General features: G+C 40.3%; 1 protein-coding gene across 2 annotated transcripts in view; it reads right to left on the minus strand.

Annotated features, from left to right (window-relative positions):
• Positions 1–745: 745 nt before the first annotated feature.
• SV2B (synaptic vesicle glycoprotein 2B) overlaps positions 746–26090 on the minus strand; it is a 34153-nt gene continuing 8808 nt past the window's right edge. Inside the window, exons 2-12 of one of the 2 annotated variants that reach the window (XM_044283201.1) lie at positions 23000–23180; positions 22163–22314; positions 21411–21544; positions 19395–19484; positions 17958–18068; positions 15362–15450; positions 15100–15264; positions 7121–7254; positions 6627–6827; positions 5144–5303; positions 746–1000 (exon numbers count right to left, since the gene is read on the minus strand). In XM_044283201.1, coding sequence (XP_044139136.1) covers positions 817–1000; positions 5144–5303; positions 6627–6827; positions 7121–7254; positions 15100–15264; positions 15362–15450; positions 17958–18068; positions 19395–19484; positions 21411–21544; positions 22163–22314; positions 23000–23180 — 1601 coding nt within the window. In that variant the 3' untranslated portion in view covers positions 746–816. The remainder of the gene's footprint in view (positions 1001–5143; positions 5304–6626; positions 6828–7120; positions 7255–15099; positions 15265–15361; positions 15451–17957; positions 18069–19394; positions 19485–21410; positions 21545–22162; positions 22315–22999; positions 23181–26090) is intronic. The other variant, XM_044283203.1, reaches the window with a different exon arrangement.

Here is a 26090-nt window from a genome sequence, read left to right on the forward strand (position 1 = left end):
TATGCATTGCCTATGATACGCCTTTTGGAAAATAATTCTAAACGTTTCCACTACCTAGACAATCTGCAGGTCTTATTAAAGTGACTGGAACAGTGGTAGAAATGTCTGCATCAAATCTGCCGTGTGTGTATATACCGCACCATAAGAAAACCATCTACTGCTATACAAAGAGCAGTGGTTTAGTGTGTAGTCCCTCAGGTCTAGTCGGTATTTCTCTAGGTTTGGCTAGGGCACAGAGCCTCATTCTTTATGAACTCCATTCCTCATTGTCATCTGATATGCCTCAAGTTGTATGGATCAACCGAGCAGCAATTATAGATAGGTGGTTTGTAGAGATTGCTTATCTTATAATTCAATGGTCCGACTCCTAAACTTGGAGCAACATTTATATATTTCCTATCACGGGTGTTATATCTCAAAACGGTTATGCACGTTATCCCCCCCATTTCCCATACCACAGAACAGAACAGTTTTATGGGGAATGAACTATGTACTGGTAAACTCCAGCATTACTAAAGGAACCTTAGTGTGTACAAAAAAATTGATTTTAAACCTGTAACCTCCTGCAAGTTCTAAATCCACTATAGATGACTTTTCATTGGATAAAACGCTTATACAATATTTAAGGTTAGAATACACGGTAAGTAATACAGAACTGAATTGGCTAAGTTTTTACTTTGAAAGTTGCTTGAGCTGTGAGGACTGTGATGGAGTATTTCTGAGTGAATCAATGGAATCGGGTCTTAGACAGGTCCTTCAATAATAGAACATCTTCATATACCGTGTCCTTCTTTAGGGAGTCTCAGTAGTTTATGCCTACATGAGGACAAGTTCTCGGGTTTCAGGTAGTCGAAAAGATATAAGGCCTCCGCCAACGAGGGCAGTGGATGCGATGAGAATTGGAACCACTTTTGTTATTCCAACGAAAGATGCAAAAATGGAGTTTCCAAAAATGGCAGCCAACTTGCACAGGCCATTTAGGATCCCAAATGCAGTTGCCCTGGTAATGAAAAGGTTTAATTAGCATCTTTACAATCAGATTTGTTGGTGACCAATAAAGCTGCATATTCAATATTCTAAAAAACAGGTAATTGTGAGTGCAAGTGGCCTAATTCTATTTTCTGGATCTGCAGTCATTTTTATAAAAAAAAAAAAAAACTGTTGATTTAGACTAGGTTCACATTCTAGACCACTGGATATAGAGGTATTTTTGTCTGGCAGAATGATAAAAACCAGAACTGAAATACAACAGACCCCATTACAGTTAATAGTGCCCATTGGGCACCATTGGTATCTGACATATGCTGGATCCTTTGCTCCCATCTTTTCCATTTTCTGTTCCTATACTGGAACAGAAAAATGGAAAGTTTACTGCATATGTTAACCTAACCTTGTCTAGTTGCTGCTTATTTAAAGCAGAATGGCACAAAGAGCAATAAGCCCAGTTATCTGGAAGCTCTACAACTTCCAGAAAATGTTAAGCTCTCATTTTATCACTTCTCTATAAACCTTGCCTTGGACATTTTTTGATCAGACTTTTAAGGCTTCTATTGTGGCATAGCCCTCCAGTTGCATGTAACTCTTTTTTACGGCCGAATCCAGGCATATTTGCCGGATAGCTGCCAGATCTCTGCTGGATCTATTATAGTTAATGGGGCCGGCAGGCACTCCAATATCATATGGCAATGCCGGACCCGGAGAACTCCAGCAGGCTGTTCTCTGCTGGAACAGAAGAAAAGGAGAAGACCCCGGGTATCTCAAAAGCAAATGGAGGACAGTGCCTACACAATATAACTGTAATGGGATACCCGAAAAGAGGTGACTCGGTACAAGCTCTGAGTATAATAACGAAGGAAAGAAAAGGAGCTCAGAGTACCAAAAAGATAATAATAAATAAATATTTTATTGTATCAGAAACATGATTAAAAACACACATACAAATGATGCCATGGACAGGGTAGAGGGAGCAGGGGAAAGAAGAAAAGCGCCACCCTGGATGAACACACAGGTCACACAGTGTATAGTACAAAATTGGTAAGGTCATGAGAAAGATATACAGGGTACAATGATCAACTCATAGACCAGATGTAACAAAAAAATGAAAAGAGATATAAGGCAAGTGAAAGGTCAGTGAGAGAACCGACTACAGCTGTGATGCATAGTGTGCTGACCAAAAAAGTAATACAAAAGTTGTATAGGACCAGCAGAACAGTGAGATAAGCCCAGTGAGGAATCTCAGCATCGGCAGGAAACAGCCGTAGGGGGGAGACTATGACCTAAAACTTACCAAAAATGGACCAAGTGTGGACAAGAAAACCAGGATGGCGCTACCCCAACGCGCGTTTCGGCGTGCCTTCGTCAGGGGGTGGATTTAGTTGCATGTAACTCTTTTCTGGCCGAATCCAGGCATATTTGCCGGATAGCTGCCAGATCTCTGCTGGATCTATTATAGTTAATGGGGCCGGCAGGCACTCCAATATCATATGGCAATGCCGGACCCGGAGAACTCCAGCAGGCTGTTCTCTGCTAGAACAGCCTGCAGGAGAGCTGTGCCGCAAATGTGAAACTAGCCCAACAGGTAGGGATGAGCGAACTCGTGGAAGTTCGGGTTCGCCGGGTTCTGCAGTATTTCAGGTCAAAGTTTGTGTTCGGGATCCATCCTTGATTTTGTTATGCAGGACAGGACTCCTGCATAATGTAAACCAGGATGGATCCGTTATGCTGCCCATAGACTTCTTTTATGACGAAATGCAAAACGGAATTCCTTTAAAGGTTTCCCTTTTGCATTCCGTCTTAAGTATTATATTATTTTCCGATATAACCATGTCATAACGGAAAATAATTGAGTAATTCATAAATTGCCAGAACCCCGAACCAGGACTTCAGTTAAAAAGTCCAGGTTCGGGTACCCAAACTTGCAAAGTTCTGTACAAACCTGAACTTTGCAGTTCAGGTTTGCTCATCCCTACTCACAAGTGATATCCAATCATATGGGTTCAGTTATGTCTACACAATTGTTCTGGATCATTTTGTATAATATATGAATTTGTTAGCAGGGAGCAGAGTTTGTCTGACCAAACTGTGTCCTGTCATTTATCGTTGGTGCCAGATAGTAGAAGGATTTATCAGGGTCTAGAGAGTTGTATTAAGATAGAAGAGACTCACAGACTCAGCCAGGGTTCCCAGGTAAATAAAAATGTAGACATTGCAAACCTCTTTAATAAAAGCAAATCATCTAATCTCCCTAATGTACTGTATAACTATTTAACCCCTTGACTTAGCAGGTAGTTTGAGTTTTTTCCTCCCCGATTTAACTTTATTTTTCTGTTGACAGTTTTTTTGTAGGACAATCAGAATTTTAATTGGCACTATTTAGTGTTCCATATAATGTATATAGAAACATTACTTGTGGGGTCAAAATAGAAAAAAACAAAAACCGCTCAGCCAAAAGTGTATTTAATGGGGGGAGAGGAGAAAATATACATTTCGCCCGATCCTTCTCTACACCGTCATTATCTGTCAGGGGAGAATAGGAAGCTTCCCATACACATTACATTGTTAGCCAAACCTGCTGAGAATGGAGGGTTGGCCAACAAGGCACTAATGTGTATGGGGCCTTTAAAGAAAAAAAAACATGAATAAATGATTTTGGGCCAAAGACAACAATGAGTATTTCTAGGTTTACAGTATGTAGATAAATGCACATCTGGGTAATAACAGGTATATAAGCTAGTCTAATTAAAAAGTTATATACCTGTATTCACAGATATAGCACAGCATCTCCACTATAAACCATCCCTGGAGAGCCTAGACTGGCCCAAACAACTCCCTCACCCTATAAAATGCAAACTATTTGCCCTGAAAAGGGCGATCCGCTTTTCCAGCATTACCCTGGGTCCCTCTGCAGTTCCCTTGCCTGAAGTTACGGTAATTATAAGAATTCTTATAATCCTGATGGATAACTGATTTCTTCATGGGAACATTACCCAGTCTGTCACAGCAATTCCTAATCCTTATCACAGGGGACAATAACGTTATAAGTCATAATGTACTTATTATTACTTGTTATGTTTGTCTCAACTCATTTCTTTTAATTGTGAGAAGATTTAGAAGACTTTTAAAAGTTTTCCAGGACTCAGTAGGTCTCCGAACCCATCTCAATTACTTATAGCTTGCCTTAAGAAGAAAGTTTGGAATATACTTACCATTTTGAAGTTGCATTCATCGTCCGCAAGTAATCCTCCCCTTCCTAAAATCCTGCTTCTGCTAATGTCACTTACTTTACCAGTTTTCCGGTCTGGTCTATGGATAGGACTTCAATGTGGAGCCCAGGGTGGGAGAGGTACTGTGGATGAGTCCAAAGCTATTTGTCTCCCTGGAACATACGTAGATGAGGTGGATTCAGAGGTTTGTGCATACGCCAAGGAGACAGATAGTTCTGGCCCTGTCCACATCACCTCCCTGTCCTGGGTTGCAGATGCAATGTCCCCATCCATAGACCAGACCAGAAACTTGGCAAAGGATGTCAAGTCATGGGAAGCAGAATTTTCATAAGAGGCAGGATCGAGGTTCCTGAGCAGCTGATCAACGCAGCTTCAAGATGGTAAGCATATTAGAAACTATCTTCTACAGGCAAGATACTTGTAATTAAGATGGCTCCTGGAAAACCCCCCTTTAAATTTCGAAGGGCTCTTTTCACACTAGCGGATGCCGTGCGGGTAATCCGCTGCGTGAAAGAGGGCCAAGCCCCACTCCAGAGAGCAGAGACACGGAGCATTAACATGATTGATAATGCTTCGTGCCTCTCTGCTATCTTTTTACTACAAAATCAACTTTATCTCACTGTGATTTTGTAGTAAAAAGATCACAGAGAGGCATGGAGCATTATCAATCATGTTACTGCTCCGTGTCTCTGCTGTCCGGAAAGGGGCTTGGCTGTCTTTCACGCAGCGGATTACCCGCACAGCATCCGCTTGTGTGAAAGAGCCCTAAGACTTCTAAAACATGTATTATATGTAGGATATTGATTTCAGTCATTTCTGCATGCCCTACTTTCTACCATTTTGCATATAACATATATGTTCTGTGCGTAAAACACATCATTCAGCCCACACGCATGAACACAGAAAACAGATAATAGTACCTTTTATTTGTAGGGTAAAGCTCCACAGTGATAACATCCAGAGCGTTCCATGCCGCTATGCTGGTCCCGCAGAATAGGCACTGCCAGCCGATCATTGCAGACTCACTGTTACCAAAGAAGAGGAAGAAGCAACAAACTGCAGAGATCAGCATGGACCCAGCTGTAAGAGAATACAAGACGGAAAGTTATGTAAATGAGGAAAAGTCACCTGGAAAGAGATTTTACTATTTCTGGCTAATTGTGTTTAAAAAATGTATTCATTGGAAGCGCCATATTTCAGAGGATGTGTCCGGTAGAGAAAACTGGGTGCGGATTTACAATTTCTTTTCTAAAGAGGAGGGCAGCAGTAAGAAGAACCAGGACGCCCCGACTTTACTGTACATTCAATTTATAGTGCTGGTGTTCTCAGATGTAACATTGAGTCATCTCATGTACCAGATGCAGCTGTAACCTCAGCATGTCACATACCGACACTCCTGGAAATGGACACAGTGATGCCACTGCACAAGTTATGTCACAGAAATGGGATAATGTACAGAATAATATTCTACCACACACATAAGAAATACAGTGATGTAACTATAATGGATGTTATAATGGTGTTGAAGCTGATACATGTGACAGGGCCGTCGGCCACACCCCCTTGTTTGGGAATGAGACGAGGCCGGCTGAGAAATGCCATTTGGGCAAAAAAATGGTGGCGTATTTGTAATGAGAAATTTGGCCCAGTGACATCACCGTACAGGTATAGTACATATAGTGATATTTCAATACAAAGATAATAAATGCAGTGATGTTACAGAGATAGGACAATGATATCTCTGCTCAGGGACTACAGAGGCAGAGGTGACACTGCACATAATTGTATTGTACACAGTGATGTCCACAGTATAGGAATCATGTACGAAGTAATACCACAGTATTGGAATCATGCAAACAGTGATGTCACAGTACAGAGATAGGACAAGGATATCTCTGCTCAGGGACTACAGAGGCAAAAGTAACTGTAACAGTACAGGAAGAACAGTCACAGTGATATCAGAGTGCAAGGCTGGCGCACACAGTGATCATGGTACCAGTGTATCTCTATAATAAGATAACAGACACATTGATGCCAAAAATAAGAACATAATGACATCACAGTTTATTGGTGATAACTGTGAAGTCAGAGAAAAGGAGTATTGTACACAGTGATGTCCACAGTATAGGAATCATGTATGAAGTGATATCACAGTATTGGAATCATGCAAACAGTGATGTCACAGTATGGGAATCATACACACAGTGATGTCGCAGCATAGGAATCCTGCACACAGTGATGTCCTAATAAGAGAATTATGCACACAGAGATGTCACATTATGACATCTCTGTGTGCATGGGTGTAACTTAATGACATCTCTGTATGACCCTGGTTCTGTGCATGGGTGTAACTTAATCTGCGCTGCGGATAAAAGAAAGACTGATTTTGGACACATTACTCACCAATCATTCTTATCCTTCCAATTTTGTCCATAAGTAGAGCAGAAATAATATTTCCAGGTAAAACGGACAAACTTCCAAGAAAACTGACCAGGTAAATCAGGAAATCATTATCTTCATCAAAGTCAATATCACAGTCCTCCTTATGATTGGAGAATGTGTTATTAATTAAAGTGCAGTCGATGAATCTGTGCTCACGAAGATCTGTAGAGCAAACATATAGACAGTGGTTGGCATCACAGCAGAGGTCCACAGGGAATTTTTTCAAACATTCATATAGCATACAGCAGAATTCTTGTGTTTCTCTGTAGTGTCAAATCTATGTGTGGATGGGGTTTGAAAACATGTAGTGTATTGTGTGGACAAGTGGGAGTAAGATGGCCGCTGCTACAACTGAGCAAAGATGTGTAAGTAAGCATTAATGGAGAGGAACTGGGGTGGAGACGTCAGGCAATGTGATGTCTCTGCCAGAGTTTAAAGAAGTCGCTTCATCTTACCTGTGTTGTGGAAAAATGAAGATTTTATGGTGCAGTTTTTAAAGATGGTGCCCGTTGAAGTGACATCTTCAAAGTAGCATTCATCAAAGACACAGTCCTCAAAAGTGACATATTTAAATTTCATCTTATAGAACCTCAAAGACAATAAAAATGAACACATTAGCTGGTGGAAGGGAACAATAATGTGCAAAACCTGATTTAACTCTACATAACTATAAAATGAAATACCTTGTACAAGAGAACCGCACACATATATACAGTATACTACAGTACACAAAAATACTAGACCTTTCTCCAATATTTTACATTTTAAGGTTCTCATAATTCTTTATTCTGTTTATATTACTTGGCAAGTTTAGCTGAATAGGTCACAGGCACAAGTGAGAGGGAGTAACCAGGTCTGGTAGCTACACAGTGCGCTGTTCTAGTGCCTGGCTCTGGTGCTGAGCTAATGAAACCAGCTGATTGTCAGGGGTGGCAGACCCCCACCGATCTGACATTAATGATCTATGCTGAGGATAGGTCATCAATAGATAAAGAGTGTCATTTGTTTTGTATATAAAAAAAAATATATATATATATATATATATATATATATATATACAGTCCTGATCAAAAGTTTAAGACCACTTGAAAAATGGCAAAAAATCATATTTAGCATGGCTGGATCTTAACAAGGTTCCAAGTAGAGCTTCAACATGCAACAAGAAGAAATATGAGTGAGACAAAACATTTTTTGAGCATTCAATTTAATGAAAACAATGAATAAACTGAAACAGGCTGTTTTTCAGCTGATCAAAAGTTTAGGACCTCCAAAAAAAGAACTAACCCCCCCCAAAACAGAAATCCAACTTCCAAACATGAACTCAGTAATGAGTAGCTCTGCCGTTATTGTTTATCACTTCCAAAATTCGTTTCGGCATGCTTGATGCAAGCGTTTCCATGAGGTGAGTGGGAACATTTCTCCAAGTGGTGAAGACTGCCGCACGAAGGCCATCTACTGTCTGGAACTGTTGTCCATTTTAAACTTCCCTTGCCACCCATCCCTAAAGGTTCTCAATTGGATTTAGATCAGGGGAACACTCAGGATGGGCCAAAAGAGTGATGTTATTCTCCTGGAAGAAGTCCCTTGTTCTGCAGGCATTGTGTACTGTAGCGTTGTCCTGTTGAAAAACCCAGTCGTTACCACAAAGACGAGGGCCCTCAGTCATGAGGAATGCTCTCTGCAATATCTGGACATAGCCACCGGCCGTTTGACGCCCCTGCACTTCCTGAACCTCCATTGTTCCACTGAAGGAAAATGCACCCCAGACCATTATCGCGCCCCCTCCACTGTGGCGTGTAGAGAACATGTCAGGTGGGATCTGCTTGTCATGCCAGTAACGTTGGAAACCATCAAGGTAAAAAAAATCTCATCAGAGAATAAAACTTTCTTCCACCTTTGAATGTCCCATGTTTGGTGCTCTCTTGCAAATGAGCAGCTCTGTGGCGTTCAAGGAGACGAAGGTCTTTGAAGACGTTTTTTGTTTTTGAAGCCCTTCAGTCTCAGATGCCGTCTGATGGTTATGGGGCTGCAGTCAGCACCAGAAAGGGCCTTAATTTTGGTCGATGATCGTCCAGTGTCTTGACGGACAGCCAATTAGATCCTCCGGCTCAGTGCTGATGACATTTTTTGGGGTCTTCCACTTGACTTTTTTGTTCCATAACCCTCAGGATCATTTAAGAAATTCCAAATGACTGTCTTACTGCGTCCTACCTCAACAGCGATGGCGCGCTGTGAGAGACACTGCTTATGCACTTCAACAACCCAACCACGTTCAAAAAGGGAGAGTTTTTTTTGTCTTTGCCATCACAACGTGTGACTACCTGACAGAAAATAACAATGAATCCACATCTTTGCACATATTTGGCCTTTTAAAGGCATGTGGTCCTAAAATTTGGATCAACTGAAAAACAGCCTGTTTCAGTTTAATCGTTATTTTCAATTCATTGAATGCTCTAAAAATGTTTTGTCTCACTCTCATTTCTTCTTGTTGCATGTTGAAGCTCTACTTGGAACCTTGTTAGGATCCAACAATGTAAAATATGTTTTTTAGCCATTTTTCAAGTGGTCTTAAACTTTTGATCAGGACTGTATATATATATATATATATATATTTATATATACATATATATACAGTATATATACATGTGATGAAATGAAAAGAAAATGATACATGGTTTTCAACATTTTCAAATAAAAACTGCACAGGAGTCACCTAATTAATAAACAGAGTCCACCCGTGTGTCATTTATTCTCAGTATAACTACAGCTGTTCAGTGAAGGCCTCAGAGATTTGTTAGTGAACATTAGTGATCAAACAGCATCATGAAAACCAAAGAACACACCAGACAGGTCATGGATATAGTTGTGGAGAAGTATAAAGCAGGGTTAGGTTATAAAAAAAAATATCCCCAGCTCTGAACATCTCAAGGAGCACTGTTGAATTTATCATCATACAATGGAAGGAGTATAGCAAACCTGCCAACACATGGCCATCCACCTAAACTGGCATCTCAGGCCCATGGTCACTCTGAAGGAGCTGCAGAGATCCACAGTTCAGGTAGGAGAACCTGTCCACAGGACAATTTTTAGTCGTGTACTCCACAAATCTGGACTTTATGGAAGAGTGGCAAGAAGAAAGCCATTTTTGAAAGTAAGAAGTTCAGTTTGCCACAAGCCATTTAGGGGACACAACAAATATGTGGAAGAAGGTGATCTGGTCAGATGAAACCAAGGTTGAACTTTTTGATCTAAATGCAAAATGCTATGTGTGGCAGTAAACTAACACTGCATATCCTTTTGAACACACCATCCCCACCGTGAAACATGATGGTGTCCGTTTCATGCTGTAAGGATGCTTTTCTTCAGCAGGGACAAGGAAGCTGGTCAGAGTTGATAGGAAGATGGATGGAGCTAACAGAGCAACCCTGAAGGAAAACCTGGTAGAGGCTGTAGAAGACTTTAGACTGGCGCGGAGGTTCACCTTTCAGCTAGAGCTAAAATGGAATGGTTTAGATCAAAGCGTATTCATGTGTTAGAATGGCCCAGTCAAAGTCCAGACCTAAATCCCATTGAGAATCTGTGGCAAGATCCCCAAATTGATGTTGATAGACACTCTCCATCAAATCTGACTGAGTTTGAGCTATTTTGCAAAGAAGAATGGAAAAAAATGTCAACCTTTAGCTGTGGAAAGCTGATAGAGACATACCCCAAAAGACTTGCAGCTGTAAATGTAGCAAAATGTGGTCCTACAAAGTACTGACTCAGGGGGGCTGAATACAAATGCATGCCACACTTTCCAGATTATTATTTATTTATTTAAAAAAAATTAAAACTATGTGTCATTTTCTTTTCACTTCACACATACTTGTTACTTAGTGATGGTCTATCACATAAAATCCCAATAAAATACATTTAAGTTTGTGAGGATAACGTGAAAAAATATGAAAACGTTCAAAGTGCATGAATTCTTTTTCAAGGTACTGTATTCGTTTTCAGCATGCAGTAGAACACTGAAGACAGACTCTCCTTAACAACACTCAGAGTATTGCTAAGAAGACTCTTTACACCTTGTTCTCTAGTAAAAATAACATTTCCGTGATGTATAACAGCCATGTCCATACACAACATCCTTTCTGGACCTCCATTGTACATGTACAATGTTAGTCCAGTCTTTAAAAATGGCGCCTGCACATGAGCACAGCAGGAGCTAGAGTCAGCTTTCCCTGGGAGTGTAGTGTGGGGCAGAGATCCGGGAAGCCATTCCTTCTCTCGTATCACCTCAGTCTCTCTAAGGAAATCAAGCTTAGTGTAGTTGTAGTTCCTATGGAGTCCTGCTAGTGGCAGGGCTCCATAGCAAAATAGCATATCTTCAATACACTGCACTGTTATTTCTGAAGATCGCATATTCAAGTTCTCTAAGGGGACTTAATAAAGGTTCAAATAAATAAGTAAAGAAAGTTTGTTTAAAAATATTTAAAAAATACAAAATATTAAAATTCTAATGACCCCTCTTCCCCATAATAAAAATAAATAACAAAAACAATAAATATCATTTGCACCACCGTATCTCAAAACACCCATACTATTAAATATAAATGTATTTATTCTACAAGGTCACCGTCATAATGAAAAAAAAGAAAACAAAAAAGTCACACACTCCAAAATGGAGTGTAGACATAACTATAAAAAGTTATGGGGGTCAGCAAATGCTAATACAAAAGGTTTTATTTTACAGTATTAAAACATAAACACAAAAACGATATAAATGTAGTATCACGATAATCATACTGACTTGGAGAATGATGGTAACAGGTCAATTTTACCACAAAGGGAAACCCATAAAAATGAAACCCATAAATCTATGGTGCATTTTTTTTCCAATTTCATCCCATTTAGAATTTTTTGCCCCTACATTGGATTTAATAGTAAATGGTGACATTAGAAGGTACAACTTGGCCTGCAAAAATAAGCCCTAATACAGCTTTGTGAACAAAAAAATAATAATGAAAAGCTATGGATCCAGGAAGGCAGGGCGTAAAGAACAAAAATAGAAAATCGGAAGGTTCTGAAAGGGTTAGAAAAACAAAAATGACAGTTGCAGTCCTGGAAAAACCCTTACATTTTAAAATTGTAGGCACTTAAGTTTTTTTAATTTTTTTTTCTAGATTAGATATTTTGAACACATTACATTCTGCTCTAAAGACACTAGATGGCAGTGTAGCTCAAGCAATGGCAATGACAAGGTTACAGTTGTAATATAACAGGAGGAGGTGACGGTTCTTACTGTATAATAAACCCTAGAAATGAGTACAGTACGGTATGTTGGTTTAAAGATGTTTGCATTAGACGAGCATACTGATTCAGTTAGGTGCAGTTTTGACATAATAAATTAGATTTCTTATCTTCAGATTCTGAGTGACTGCTAGTGGCTTTTTGGTGCGGATTCAGCACCAAATTCTGCAGGCAAAAAAATAAATAAAATGTGTGAAGAGGACCTTCAGGGTTTTTTCCATACAATAAACCTATTTTAGTGAGAACTGTTAGGCTAGGTTGACACGGCTAAAATTCATGTGCGCAAAACCAGTGGCAGATCAGTAGGCCCATCATCTTTTTGGTAGAAGGCTACCAAATATGTACCAAATACCACCAGATATTTGGGCTATCGCTCAGTGACTTCGAAGGGGAATGCAGCTTAAATGCAATTGCGTAAAAAACACAACCATGTTCACATTTTTCCCATTGGAATCTATGAGAAGCTTGTCAGGGCGTTTTTAATGTGGACAAGTCCCTTAGCGTCGGCAAAAATAGTGACAGCACAAGCCTCCGGTGCTCATTCAGATGAAACGTAATTAGGTAGTAATAGTAATTTCATTCTAAGGCCTCTTTCACACGTCCATGTCCATGATGACATCTGTGACAAGTTGGTCAGTGGTTCATCCGTGAAGATTTCTGTCAAGAATCCGTGTTTTTTGCCCTCGGTGTGTCATCTGTATTCCATGGACACTGCTAGGCTGAGAATTTACTTCCAGAGCATCTGCTAGCAATGATCTGTGAAACCACGGACTAAACCCGGATCAAATCAATGACTTGTGAAAGAGGCCTAAGCCAGGAAAATAAAAATGAGTAATGTTCAGTACAACTAAGCATTGCAAATACCTTCTCCATGAATATCTGTTTCAGGGGCAGAATTGGAGCTTAAAGGGGTTGTCCTGGTTCAGAGCTGAACCCGGACATACCTCCATCTTCACCCAGGCAGCCCCCCTGACTGGAGCATCGGAGCAGTTTATGCTCCGATGCTCTCCTTTGCCCTGCTCTAAATCATGCAGGGCAAAGGCATTTTTTGAAGATCTGGTGACATACAGGGTTCTCCATGGGGCTGCCAGGAAGCCAGGTGTTGTCACCAGCACTGATGGGCGGGCTTTAGCGCTGCCCTAGCCAGTAAAACGGCTAGGGCAGCACTAAAGCCCGCCCATGAGAGGCGGTGACGTCCCCAAACACACTACCGGGCGGCAGATTCCGTCCGGCAGTGTGTTATGATAAACAAAAGAGCCCATGCCCTGCGCAATTTAGCACAGGGCAAGAGAGCGCATCGGAGCATGAGATGCTAGCCTCAGGGGGGCTGCCTGGGTGAAAATAAGGGTATGTCCAGGTTCAGCTCTGAACACAGACAAACCCTTTAAATTGGCCCTGGAAAAAAATAAAATAAATGGCCCCATGCTGTAGGCAGGTCCATATTGACCAAAGGCAGCGCCAGCAATACTGTAGTGCAGCACAAAATACTGCCTCGGCAGTACTAAATACACAGTGCAGCACAAAATACTGCCTCAGCAGAACCAAATACCACAGTGCAGCACAAAATACTGCCTCGGCAGAACTAAATACACAGTGCAGCACAAAATACTTCCTCAGCAGAACTAAATACACAGTGCAGCACAAAATACTGCCTCAGCAGAACCAAATACCACAGTGCAGCACAATATACTGCCTCGGCAGAACTAAATACACAGTGCAGCACAAAATACTGCCTCAGCAGAACCAAATACCACAGTGCAGTACATAATACTGCCTCGACAGAACTAAATACACAGTGCAGCACAAAATACTGCCTCAGCAGAACTCTATACACAGTGCAGCACATAATACTGCCTCAGCAGAACTCTATACACAGTGCAGCACATAATACTGCCTCAGCAGAACTCTATACACAGTGCAGCACATAATACTGCTTCAGCAGAACCAAATACCACAGTGCAGTACATAATACTGCCTCGGCAGAACTAAATACACAGTGCAGCACAAAATACTGCCTCACCAGAACCAAATACCACAGTGCAGTACATAATACTGCCTCGGCAGAACTAAATACACAGTGTAGCACGTAATACTGCATCAGCAGAACCAAATACCACATTGCAGCACGAAATACTGCCTCTGCAGAACTGAATACACAGTGCAGCACAAAATACTGCCTCATCAGAACCAAATACCACAGTATAGCTCGTAATACTGCCTCGGCAGTACTAAATACGCAGTGCAGCACAAAATACTGCATCAGCAGAACAAAATACCACAGTGCAGTACGTAATACTGCCTTGGCAGAACCAAATACCAAGGTGTAGTAGGTAATACTGCCTTGGCAGAACTAAATACATAGTGCAGCACAAAATACTGCCACGGCAGAACCAAATACCACAGTGCAGCACGTAATACTTCCTCAGCAGAATAAAATACCACAGTGCAGCAGTTAATACTGCCTTAGCAGAGCTAAATACACAGTGCAGCACAAAATACTGCCTCAGCAGAACAAAATACCACAGTACAGCACATAATACTGCCTCGGCAGAACTAAATAAACAGTGCAGCACAAAATACTGCCTCAGCAGAACCAAACACCACAGTACAGCACGTAATACTGCCTGTGCAGAACTAAATACACAGTGCCGCACAAAATACTGCCTCATCAGAACCAAATACCACAGTACAGCTCGTAATACTGCCTCAGCAGAACTAAATACACAGTGTAGCACAGTGCCAGCCAGGTGCGCAAGTACTAAATGCTCCTAGCATTAATTAATGCCTAGACTAGAGCATCAGATCACTATGTACCCGACTAGCGGCTGAGAAGAAGGCTTAGGCGGCCCCCTGGGTATTGGCCCACTGGGAAATTTCCCTGATTCCATTAAATATCTTGCGTAGTGTACACATATGGCAGACCTGACCTGTCAGTGCAGCAATTACATTTTGCAATGGGCCAAAATATCAAAATATACCGTTTATTATTTACCATAGCACTAGAACGATCTCACACCTATTTCAATGCATCAGAGAACCGGTTTACTGGTCAGTTCATCTCTTGATCATATATTTTATGTAGGTTATCTTGATCGATAAAATAAAGCTGTGAGCTGTAGGAATGAAATGTCCTGTAACTTACTTATCATTGTAATAGGTCCCATCAATGTGTATTTGGTTTTCAAGTGTAAAATTGAATACAAAATCCTTGACATGTTCATCCTCAAACTTTTTCACTCTACTGGCATACTCTTCTTCTTGTAAGTAGCGGATTGTATCAGGGAACCAGACCGTGAGACCATAGTAGCTGCAGGAGATGGAAAGCAGACATGTGGAGCACACATTCAGCAACTTGAAGGTGTAAGAAAAGGTTCTCATGACAATGAGGAGGAAAATAAAGTTACCTTAAGGACATTGTAAACCAAACCACTGCCAGAAATATTGTGTTCTTCCTGTACTGGCCAGCAAAGCAGAACAGCATGCTGTCCCAAACCTACAAGAGAGACAGGGTAGTGAATAGATGCAAAGTAGACTTTCTTTGGTTGTGTGATTTAGCTTAAAAATACACAGTATATCTATAACTCATTCTGAATTTGACCCTGACCTATGAAGAGCATAAGGCAAAATCAGATGTCAGAGTCAAATATCAGGGTCAGGAGTCAGAGTCCGGTGTCAGCGTCAGGAGTCAGGAGTCATGGTCAGGTGTCAGAGTCAGGTGTCGGGGTCAGGTATCAGGGTGAGTATTTTGCCTCACACTGACATTATTCTGATATGTGACTTTGATATCTGACCTTGTCCTAAAATGAACACTGTACTAGTGGGGTACCACAGGGGTCAGTATTGGGCCCTATTTTCTTTAATATATTTATTGATGATCTTGTAGAAGGCTTGCACAGTAAAATATCAATTTGTGCAGATGACACTAAACTGTGTAAAGTAATTAACACGGAAGAGGACAGCATACTACTACAGAGCGATCTGGATAGATTGGAGGCTTGGGCAGAGAAGTGGCAGATGAGGTTTAACACTGACACATGTTAGGGGTTTGCACATGGGAAGGAATAATGCAAGTCACCCGTACATACTAAATGGTAACACTGGGTAACACTGACATGGAAAAGGACCTAGAAATTTTAGTGAACAGCAAACTAAGCTGTAGAGACCAGTGTCAGGCAGCTGCTGCCAAGGCCAATAAAATAATGGGTTGCATCAAAAGGGGCATAGATGCCCGTGATGAGAACATAGTCCTACCACTTTACAAATCATTAGTCAGACCACACATGGAGTACTGTGTACAGTTCTGGGCTCATGTGAACAAGGCAGACATAGCAGAGCTGGAGAGGGTTCAGAGGGGGGCAACTAAAGTTATAACTGGAATAGGGGGAACTACAGTACCCTGAAAGATTATCAAAATTAGGGTTATTCACTTTAGAAAAAAAGACGACTGAGGGGAGATCTAATAACTATGTATAAATATATCGGGGGTCAGTACAGAGATCTATCCCATCATCTATTCATTCCTAGGACGGTGACTGTGACGAGGGGACATCCTCTGCGTCTGGAGGAAAGAAGGTTTGTACACAAACATAGAAGAGGATTCTTTACGGTAAGAGCAGTGAGACTATGGAACTCTCTGCCTGAGGAGGTGGTGATGGTGAGTACAATAAAGGAATTCAAGAGGGGCTGGATGTATTTCTGGAGCGTAATAATATTACAGGCTATAGCTACTAGAGAGGGGTCGTTGATCCAAGGAGTTATTCTGATTGCCATATTGGAGCCGGGAAGCTATTTTTCCCCCTAAAGTGAGGAAAATTGGCTTCTACCTCACAGGGTTTTTACCTTCATCTGGATAAACTTGCAGGATAACAGGCCGAACTGGATGGACAAATGTCTTTTTTCAGCCTTATAAACTATGTTACTATGTAAACTATGTAAGAATAAAAATCTATATCTTCAAGCAACCATCAGTGAAAAACGCATTGCAACTAGATTGTAAAATACTAACAGGCACTCAATCACCTGGGACGGTATTAAGAATTTGTGCTTTAATATACCCGATACATCAAACCACATACATAAAAACAATATAGGATAAGAAAAAATAAGAAAAAAATTGTGAAAAATAAAAGTTTTTTTTATAAATTTCATAATGCGAGCAGCAGAAGTTCATAAATAAAGTAATTAAACAGCTATCAATTATATGCGTAAATACATTTTATCTATTGTAGAATAATAAATAATACAGGATCAAAAAATATAAACATGATTCCTATTATATAAAATTGAATTAATTATATATCACTGATTGAGAAAATATATAAAAAAAAAATATATATATATATATATCCTGAAAAGATCAATAATGTTATTTAGTCCAGATGTTAGATGGTTAGTAATGTTATCAGTCCATAAAAAATAATTTGTGATGTTGCTTAATCCAAATAATTGATTGCTTACTGTTCATGATTATGTTAGTCTAAAATAATAATGATGTTTCTTGATCCAGATATTAATTATGTTCTTAATTTCATTCAGGAATCAGTGTTCACTTATCCTCAGGATAGGTCATCATTATCACATCAGAGGGGGTCCAACTCCCGGCATCCCTGCCGATCAGATGTTTCAGGGAGCCGCTGCGCTTACCGGAACTCTGTTGAGTGATGCAGCTTTCCAAGGACAGCGCCATATCTCATATAATGGATGTGCTTGGTACTGCAGCTCAGCCCCATTGACTTGAATGGAGCTGAGCTGCAAATAGGCCATGTGACCAATGTATAGTGATATCACATGGCCTAGGAAGACGCTGCAGCGGTCAAAGCCACTTCTAACAGCTGATTGGTGGAGGTCCTGGTTGTCGCGCCTCCGCAGATCTGATGCTGATGACCTATCCAGATTATAAGTATTAAATATATTTTCCTGGATAGCCCCATTTAAGGTCCTAAATGTATGTATTATGTAATAGACCAAGTTTCTTTAAGTGACTTTTATATTGCAACAAACCTGCTTGACAACTGTCATGAGCCTAACGAACCAGCGCTGAAACCACGTCCCAGTGGAGCTTTGAATTTCAATAAATTCATCAACTTGTTTTGGTGTTTTAATATGAGAGACCTGGAAGACAAAAAGAGGGGCATGGATTTACATGTATTGTCATCTCCATGAAAAGTTGCAACCAGTAACTTCAGTGGTATTGAATGATGTTCCAGCTAGATTCATTGGGGCAGAATAGGATAAAAATTAGTATTATTAGTATCACCCTCACCAATCCCCGCCACCTGCATTTCCAATGCTGACTGGGTCTCCTACTCCTGGTCCAGGCTCCATCAAAAGGAAATGGTGGGAGATGCTTGCCCAGCCAATCACTAGTCACAGCGGTGACACACTTCAGCCACTGACTGGCTGAGCGGGCATCTCCTGCCATATCCTGAGTGTGGGAACTCAGGGAGCATCGTGACTGCTAACATGGGTATTGTGAGCATGGGGTGTGCTCTATTTTTTAAGCTACTTTGCTTTTTATTTAAAATATGATATTTTGCTGGAACACTCAAGTATACATAAAGGGGTTGTCTCATTTCAGCAAATGACATTTGTCAGGTAGAGAAAGTTAATACAAGTCACTTAATAATTTATTGTGTCCATATTGCTTCCTTTGCTGGCTGGATTCATTTCTCTATCACATTATACACTGCTCATATCCAGGGGTTACAGCCACCAAGCAATCCATCAGTGGTGGCCGTGCTTGCACAATATAGGGAAAAGTGCCTTTAGGAAGGCCACCACCTTTTCCCTATAGTGTGCAAGCACGGCCACCACTGATGGATTGCTTGGTGGCCATAACCCCTGGATACAGGCAGTGTATAATGTGATGGAAAAATGAATTAAGCCAGTAAAGGAAGCAATATGGACAATCACAGTACAGTAGTAAGTGCCTTGTATTAACTTTCTCTAAATGATAAATGCCATTTGCTGAAGTGACACAACCCATTTAAGGTATGTACAGTTCGGCTACCCTATTTAAAAGTATAAATTACATGATGAAAACTACATGGATCCTCCACTAATTAGTCTTTTCTACCCTTTCACTCACTGCAGATAACAAGGCCATGAAATCAAGTATACATGACGCAATAGCACTGTCATAGCAAGCCATTTTCCAATGGGAAGCAAAAGTCCTATTATTAATGGGCATGGGGCAGTTTCGCTGACCATATTACCAACCTATAGAAAACTACATTTTCTATTTTACCCTTTGCCCAGTCTTTTGGACTATAAATATGAGCCGATAAAGTCATGTTCACACACTAAAGCAGTTTTGTAATAAGCATTAAATCAGAATTTCTGAAAATAGTTTACAAAAAAGATGGTAAAAAATGTCATATTTTTGTGAAATACAGAAAACACGGTACTAGAAATTGTTATCTACAGGTCAATTCTTACTGTAAAAACCTTCTCTGGCTCCCCCTTGGCTCTCATGTTAGTGTCATGAACCTTCTTTAGTATCATCCAGGCTTCATCATGTTTACCAGTCTGCAAGAAAACCCAAATCACATTTATCAGCAAAGAGATATTTTACTACAACACATGCCCTCTAATGACATAAATTCCCAGAACTATTAACAAAGCAACTGGAATGTTTTTCAGTTCTTTCATTTTTTCATTGGACTGTATCTCAAGGACACACGTGTAAACACCTTGCTTATTACTACACTTCTCTTCTCATTCTACTCCAAACTCTTTGAAGAACATGTCTTACTTGAAACCTCTAAAGTCCAGTGTCAACTTTGTAATTTGATGCATTTCTTGTAGTCCAAGCTATGTATATAACTATGTATATAAAAAAGAGGAACTTTCAATTGTATGCCTCCTTAAAGGTAATCTATCACAACAATCTTGGACCATTATCTGCAGTAATACACAAGTAGTATTGCATATATGCGGTCTAGATCATTATTGTCTATTTTCCTACTTTCCCCCACTGTCAGCACTTACATGTAGGGCTGTGTTGAAATACATTGTCAGGACTGCTGTGCATGTGCACACGAGTCTTCTCCATCATGTATGTTTGGATTGTGTATTTTAGTGTAGCTTTATTTGTTGACAATGGGGTAATGGGGGGCAGTAGGAAAATAAAAAAATGGCGATCTGCACCCTATATCTGCAGTACTACTAATGCATTACTGCAGATAATACTCCAAGAGTGTGGTGACAGATTCACTTTAATATGGGATCCACTTCTGCAAAAGAAAATGCATCAAAACTGGAAAATGTGAACTGGGCATACATATGTCTGCTTCAATTCTCCATCACTTTTAATTTGGTCCCACCACTAAGAGACTACATCATACCTCACCTCTTAGACCTTATTAAGATTTTGGCACTGTAGAGTATCCATTATTACCCCAATATTTTCACTTTTCTTTGACAATACTGGAGTTCTTCATACCTATCCTTCTGAGTGTTTAGTGGGCCCCACTCATATACCACTTCTACCTTTCACTCCATCTTTGTTAGTGTTCCTCAAGGTTCTTTCCTATGCTTCTCCACCTGTACAGTATGTGTAGTGTATACCATGTGGTAACATTCTACATTGCACTGTTTTTTAGACCACACATTACCTCACCAAATTATGTTGTTTCCAACCTAACGTGGGTTTAAATGACCCCCCAAAAAAAAACTTTACTCTCCCGCTCAATCCCTTGTCTTTCTATTCTGGTCTATGCTTCCGATGCTGCAATGATGGTGTGCCTGACTATTCCATAGGACCATGGAAGCCAATTGCTGACATCTGCAAGTGCAGCAGAGCAGAAGCCTTGGAACAGCGTGTGATTGACACTTTACAACATTCTAAATTATCCCCACAATTTTGGGGTCCCAGAAAACCCCTTTCAATATGGCTGAGGTGCAAAACCCAACACACTCAACATAGAGAGTGGGGATGTGTTGCGGGAAAGAAAATTAAAACTGATTATGGCTATACTGAACAATGTGTTGTACAACTAATTTAAAGGGTATCTGTCAGCCCCGAAATACCCCCAAAGTTGAGTAAGCCATGTATGGTGTAAAAGAGGCCAAGTTCAGTTATGTATTTTTATCTTCATTATCACGTGCGTTCCACAAACCAGCAGTAAAATGCATTGAGATGGCTCCAGTGCTGACACACATAATGGAGAAGACTCAAAAGGAGACCTCTGAATGCATTTTACTGCTGGTTTGTGGGGGGGCACAGTGTAAGAATGGGAGTATGAAGATAAAAATTACATAACTGGACTCAGCATCCCTTTCTCTAGTTTGAGGAGTGTTTTGGAGCCCATTAATGATTTTTCTGCTCCATTCTACCTTTAGAAAACCAAACTTTTCCATGGTAGAGTGCCATCTCATTTGTGTAAGTCACCAAATGCATGAAAACCAGGTGACATAAAGCAGGCAGTTCAGAAATAAGAGCAGTATATTTACCTCCAATAAGAAGCGAGGACTTTCTGGCATAAACTTTAGGGCAATGATTGAAGCTATGCAAGGGAGCACACATACAACCACGAACACTCTCCAGCTGTGGAAATGGTAATGTTTTCCCATACTGAATCCCCATCCTGAAAGGCAATACATTGTTGACAACAGAGTCTTCACTTATAAGGTTTACATCACTTGTATATGAGGCTTCTATGATTCAGTGGTGGAGTGTCAAGGCTAATCCTTTGTAATATAACTAATAATTTGGTCTACAGGAATCAAGCTCTAGGACTACCCAGACAGCACTGTACATGGATGATAATTTGGTCTACAGGAATCAAGCTCTAGGACTACCCAGACAGCACTGTACATGGATGATGAGTTATTCATGTGTGTTATTCTTTACACATTCCTCATCCATGTTTGTGCTGGATGCAGAATACGATTTCTGTCCCAGTGGCCACAATCGCAGAGATGCACCATTGAGGACCCAATCTTGAAAGGGCGACCTCTTTCCATGTGCTCTTTTACCTGAATGACCACCATGTAATACTGCATCACATGGCAAGTGATTACCTGCATTTGGAGAGGGTTATTTCTGATTAGATACTTTCATATTTTCAATTTTAGTTGGAGAATCTCTTGAAATGCCAGTGAATATGGACATTACAGCACATGACTCAACCCATTCCACTTCCAATAAACTAGTGCAATATGGTTCAGCTCATAGAAAAACATTGTGGTTGGGAACATCTCACCATAGTGAGGGATGATGCTCCAAGCCATTGCTGAGGCATAGAGTGCTCCAAGCATCCAAAACATACAAAGCCAGCTCAAGTGCTCCCCTCTCTTCTCACGGGCTAGGAATTCAGAGAAGTAGGCAAACACAATGGGAAGGGATCCCCCAATTCTAAAATTACAAATAAAAGCAATAATTAATCAATCATACTAAAAACCTCATATATTCAAGAATAGATACAAGAAATAGATAGATATTGTAGATACTGTATAAGGGTGCATTCACACGACTGTATGTATTTTAAGGTCTGCAAAATACGGATCCACAAAATACAGTACTAGATTTAGGGGGCATTTACACGACTGCATGTATTTTGCAGTCCGCAAAACATGAATCTGAAAAATATGGATAATGTCCATGTGACGTCCATGTTGCATTCACTTTCATTGGGTCTGTGGTCCGCATTTGTGGCCAAGAATAGGACATATTCTATATTTTGCGAATGTGGAAATCACTTGAAAGACATCCATGTGCTTTCCGTATGTCCTATACTCGATCGCAAAATGCAGTTCCAAGACTTTTCGAACTCAATGGGTCCTCAAAAAAACTTTATGCAACACGGACATCACATGGACATCATCCATATTTTTTAGATTCCTGTTTTGCGGACTGCAAAATACATACAGTCATGTGAATGATCCCTAAATAGAAGGGATCATTGTTTGAACAGATACTGACAGTGCAATACATTCTAACAGCCAAAGGGGGAGCTGAAATATTTTGCTGCAGCATCTACAATATAGTGAGTACATGTCTTTGTCATAATACACAAATGCATTATAAAAGCTGTACTTACCCAAATCCAGAAATAAGGCGGCAGAAAAGGAAGAACCCATATCCCTGAACAAATGAGGACAGGAATGAAAAGGCAGCATTGATGGCCAGCGATATGATGAGACATTTCTTCCTCCCTAGTTTGTCTGCCAAACCTCCCCAAACAAATGCACCAAGCATCATCCCAAGGTACACTATTAATCCTGTGAGGGGGATGAGAAGGAATGCAAAGGGGGATGAGAGGATATTAAATGTAAAGCAAACATCACAAACAACAGTAGTAGGAGATGCTGAGGAACCTATAGGCGACAATATTACTGTGGCTGTGGTTGCTTAGCTTCACCTGCGAAAAGCAGAGAGGACGCAGAAGCTTTAGAAGCCACTGGCTCACCACAGCAGGGATCCCTGCACATACAAGGTGGAACAGAAACAAAAGAAAGACTAAGCATGTGTGTCCACCCAAGCACATTTACCAAGGTGGACACAAAAAGACTATTCAATAAAACAGAAGGTGGTACCATCCGAATATTATTTCTGGAATATCTGCAATGTTAAGCACATTTAAAATGTGCAAATTCAAAAAAGTTTATCATTAGGGGTTGGGCTTAGCTAAATGAGCCCATTAACAATACTATATTATGGTTGGAAATGTCATCATTCGTGATAAACAAATTTCAGAAAATTTGATTCGGGTCCAATTTGTCCAAGTCAGTCGTCTGATTTGATTCAGTTCTGAATGGATTCTATCTGAACCAAAAGTGCTTTCATTTGCCTGAAAAAAGGTTCTCCCTTTCTCTCTCTCTCTCTAATCGAATTGCATGAAATTCTGATTCTATACAATTCTAATGTTTTCTCTACACAATTGATTCGCTCATCTCATCATGGGTATGGGTCCCTGAAGTATATGTTTCCCAAAAGATGAAAGGCTGGGAACCCATACATTGTGATAAAAACAAAACCATGTGGGATTATGCTTACCAGAAAGGTAAGCATATTCCCACTTAGTAAATCATTATAATTGGATATGTGAAAAAATAACATGAAGGCCTTAAACGTACAATGCTAATTTTAACCATGTGAGTATGTTCAGTTCAAGAAATTATATTAATAGATTTGTAACTAAAGGTAGAATAGAGGATAAACTGAATTCATAATGTATTTTTACTTTTTAGCACTCTTTTTCTTGAAATTTTCCTCTATAAAATTTAAAACGAACCGCATGAGACACCAGCAAGCTCCCTCTTTAAAAAGAACTGTACTACAAGAAAAAAAATAGTTTTAAAAGAACTAGAGAATGGGTAGAAGTGTCTGCTCGTCATCATCCCTCTAGATTCCCCCCACAAAGGCTTGGCTTGATTGACAAATGTTTTCCTATTTGCCTTGTTATAGGGACCTTGACAAAATGGTACTGTATTACTGCAGGATAGAATTACACACAGAATTTATTTGTGTCTGGAAAAACTTGGAGTATCAACTGGTGCCTCAGAGGTATGTGAGTCCTTAGAAATTCACAGTGAGTCAAGGTGGGCCCACCTTAAATAGGTTGTCCAGGATTTTACTATTGATGGCCTATCCTGAGGATGGTTGGGATCTGACACCCCACACGCCTGCCTATAAGCTGTTTGACAGTCGCTTTGGTGCCGTAAGTTGGTGCAAGAATTACACCGCTCTGTCCATTGTGTGGTGGATGGAGATATTTACTGCAGCACTGCTCCCATTCAGTTCACTTGCAAGAACATGTTGCTTACACCACACAGTGGACAGAGGTCCTGCCAGACCCTCCCTCACCTTCAGCCCCCATTGAAGTAACATGGTGTGCCTCCATGTTAAGTATGCACTTGGTTAGTACCTGTGCACAACTCTCCTGTACAGCAGAACTGCATTGTTAGCAAACTAAGGGATGTGGAACTGGAAAGAAATTGAAGGGAGAATCAAACATCAAGGAGCAAATTTATCATGAGGGTAATATTTGAAGTCAGTTTTTATTGGCGTAGTTTGCATCAAATTTGTCATATATTTTATGTTTGTTAAATTTTTGGGGCATCTTTAAGCCTAACACTTCTGTCTACAATGCTTCTCCAGTTTTTTATTTTATGCCTTCCCTCTACTGAAGTGAGTTTTTGACTTTTTTGTGATTTTATTTGCAAAAGTCACAGTGATAAATCTGCAGTGAAACTAATTAACCACTTCACGACAACCCATAGACTATATTGTTAGTTGGGACATATCTGGCTGGACATTTAAAACCCTTTCCCTATAGCTCTATAAATACACAGCACTCAATACATTCTGTATATAAGATCAGGAAGTGCAATGCCACTTCCTGTTCTGGATGCATCGGTTATGTGACTGCAGGGGTTGGATGTCTGTACGAGGTGCTGGGTCTCATCAGACCCAAATCAGCTCATTATGTCAATAATAAAAAAAGAAGGTGATGTTAAATGTCTCCCAAAGCTCTTATGCGACCTTATGGGGGACAAAGTGTAAAAAAAAAATAAAAAAAGTTAAGAAAAAATTAAAGTTTAAAAAGTAAACCAAAAAAACTTCCCCTCATCAAGCCATCTATTTTTATTGACAGTCCAGGAATTTCTGGACAGTTGACAACCCTGTATTTGATCAGTGGAGATCCAACTCCTGGCACCCCTGTATATTAGCTTTTTAAAAAGGCTACATCCCTCCGAATCATGTCACGTTTATCAGTCACATGGCCTATGTGTAGCTCAGTCCTATCTCCTATCTACATGAATGGTATACGGCTGCAATACCAAGAACAGCCACTATACCATATATAGAGCTGTGTTTAGTATGCAATGAGGAGGACACAGCACTCTGCGGAATACCATATTCTCTTCAAACAGCTAATCAGTGGGGTGCTGCGAGTCAGACCTCCACCAGTCACATATTGATGACCCATCAATATTGTACTACGGGAAAACTCCTTTAAGATAGCTGACCACATTCACATTACCTACAAGATCAGACCCAGATCACTTTTGTCATTATCCATCTGTTAATATGCTGTAACAGACCATTTGAGATGGCCACCCCTACTCTTAGACCAGATTTTTTGTGAAAGATTTCAGTTCCAGCAATTATTCTCATTATATCTTCTA

This window comes from Bufo gargarizans, chromosome 2 (genome assembly GCF_014858855.1).
Source record: "Bufo gargarizans isolate SCDJY-AF-19 chromosome 2, ASM1485885v1, whole genome shotgun sequence".
Lineage (NCBI taxonomy): Eukaryota > Metazoa > Chordata > Amphibia > Anura > Bufonidae > Bufo > Bufo gargarizans.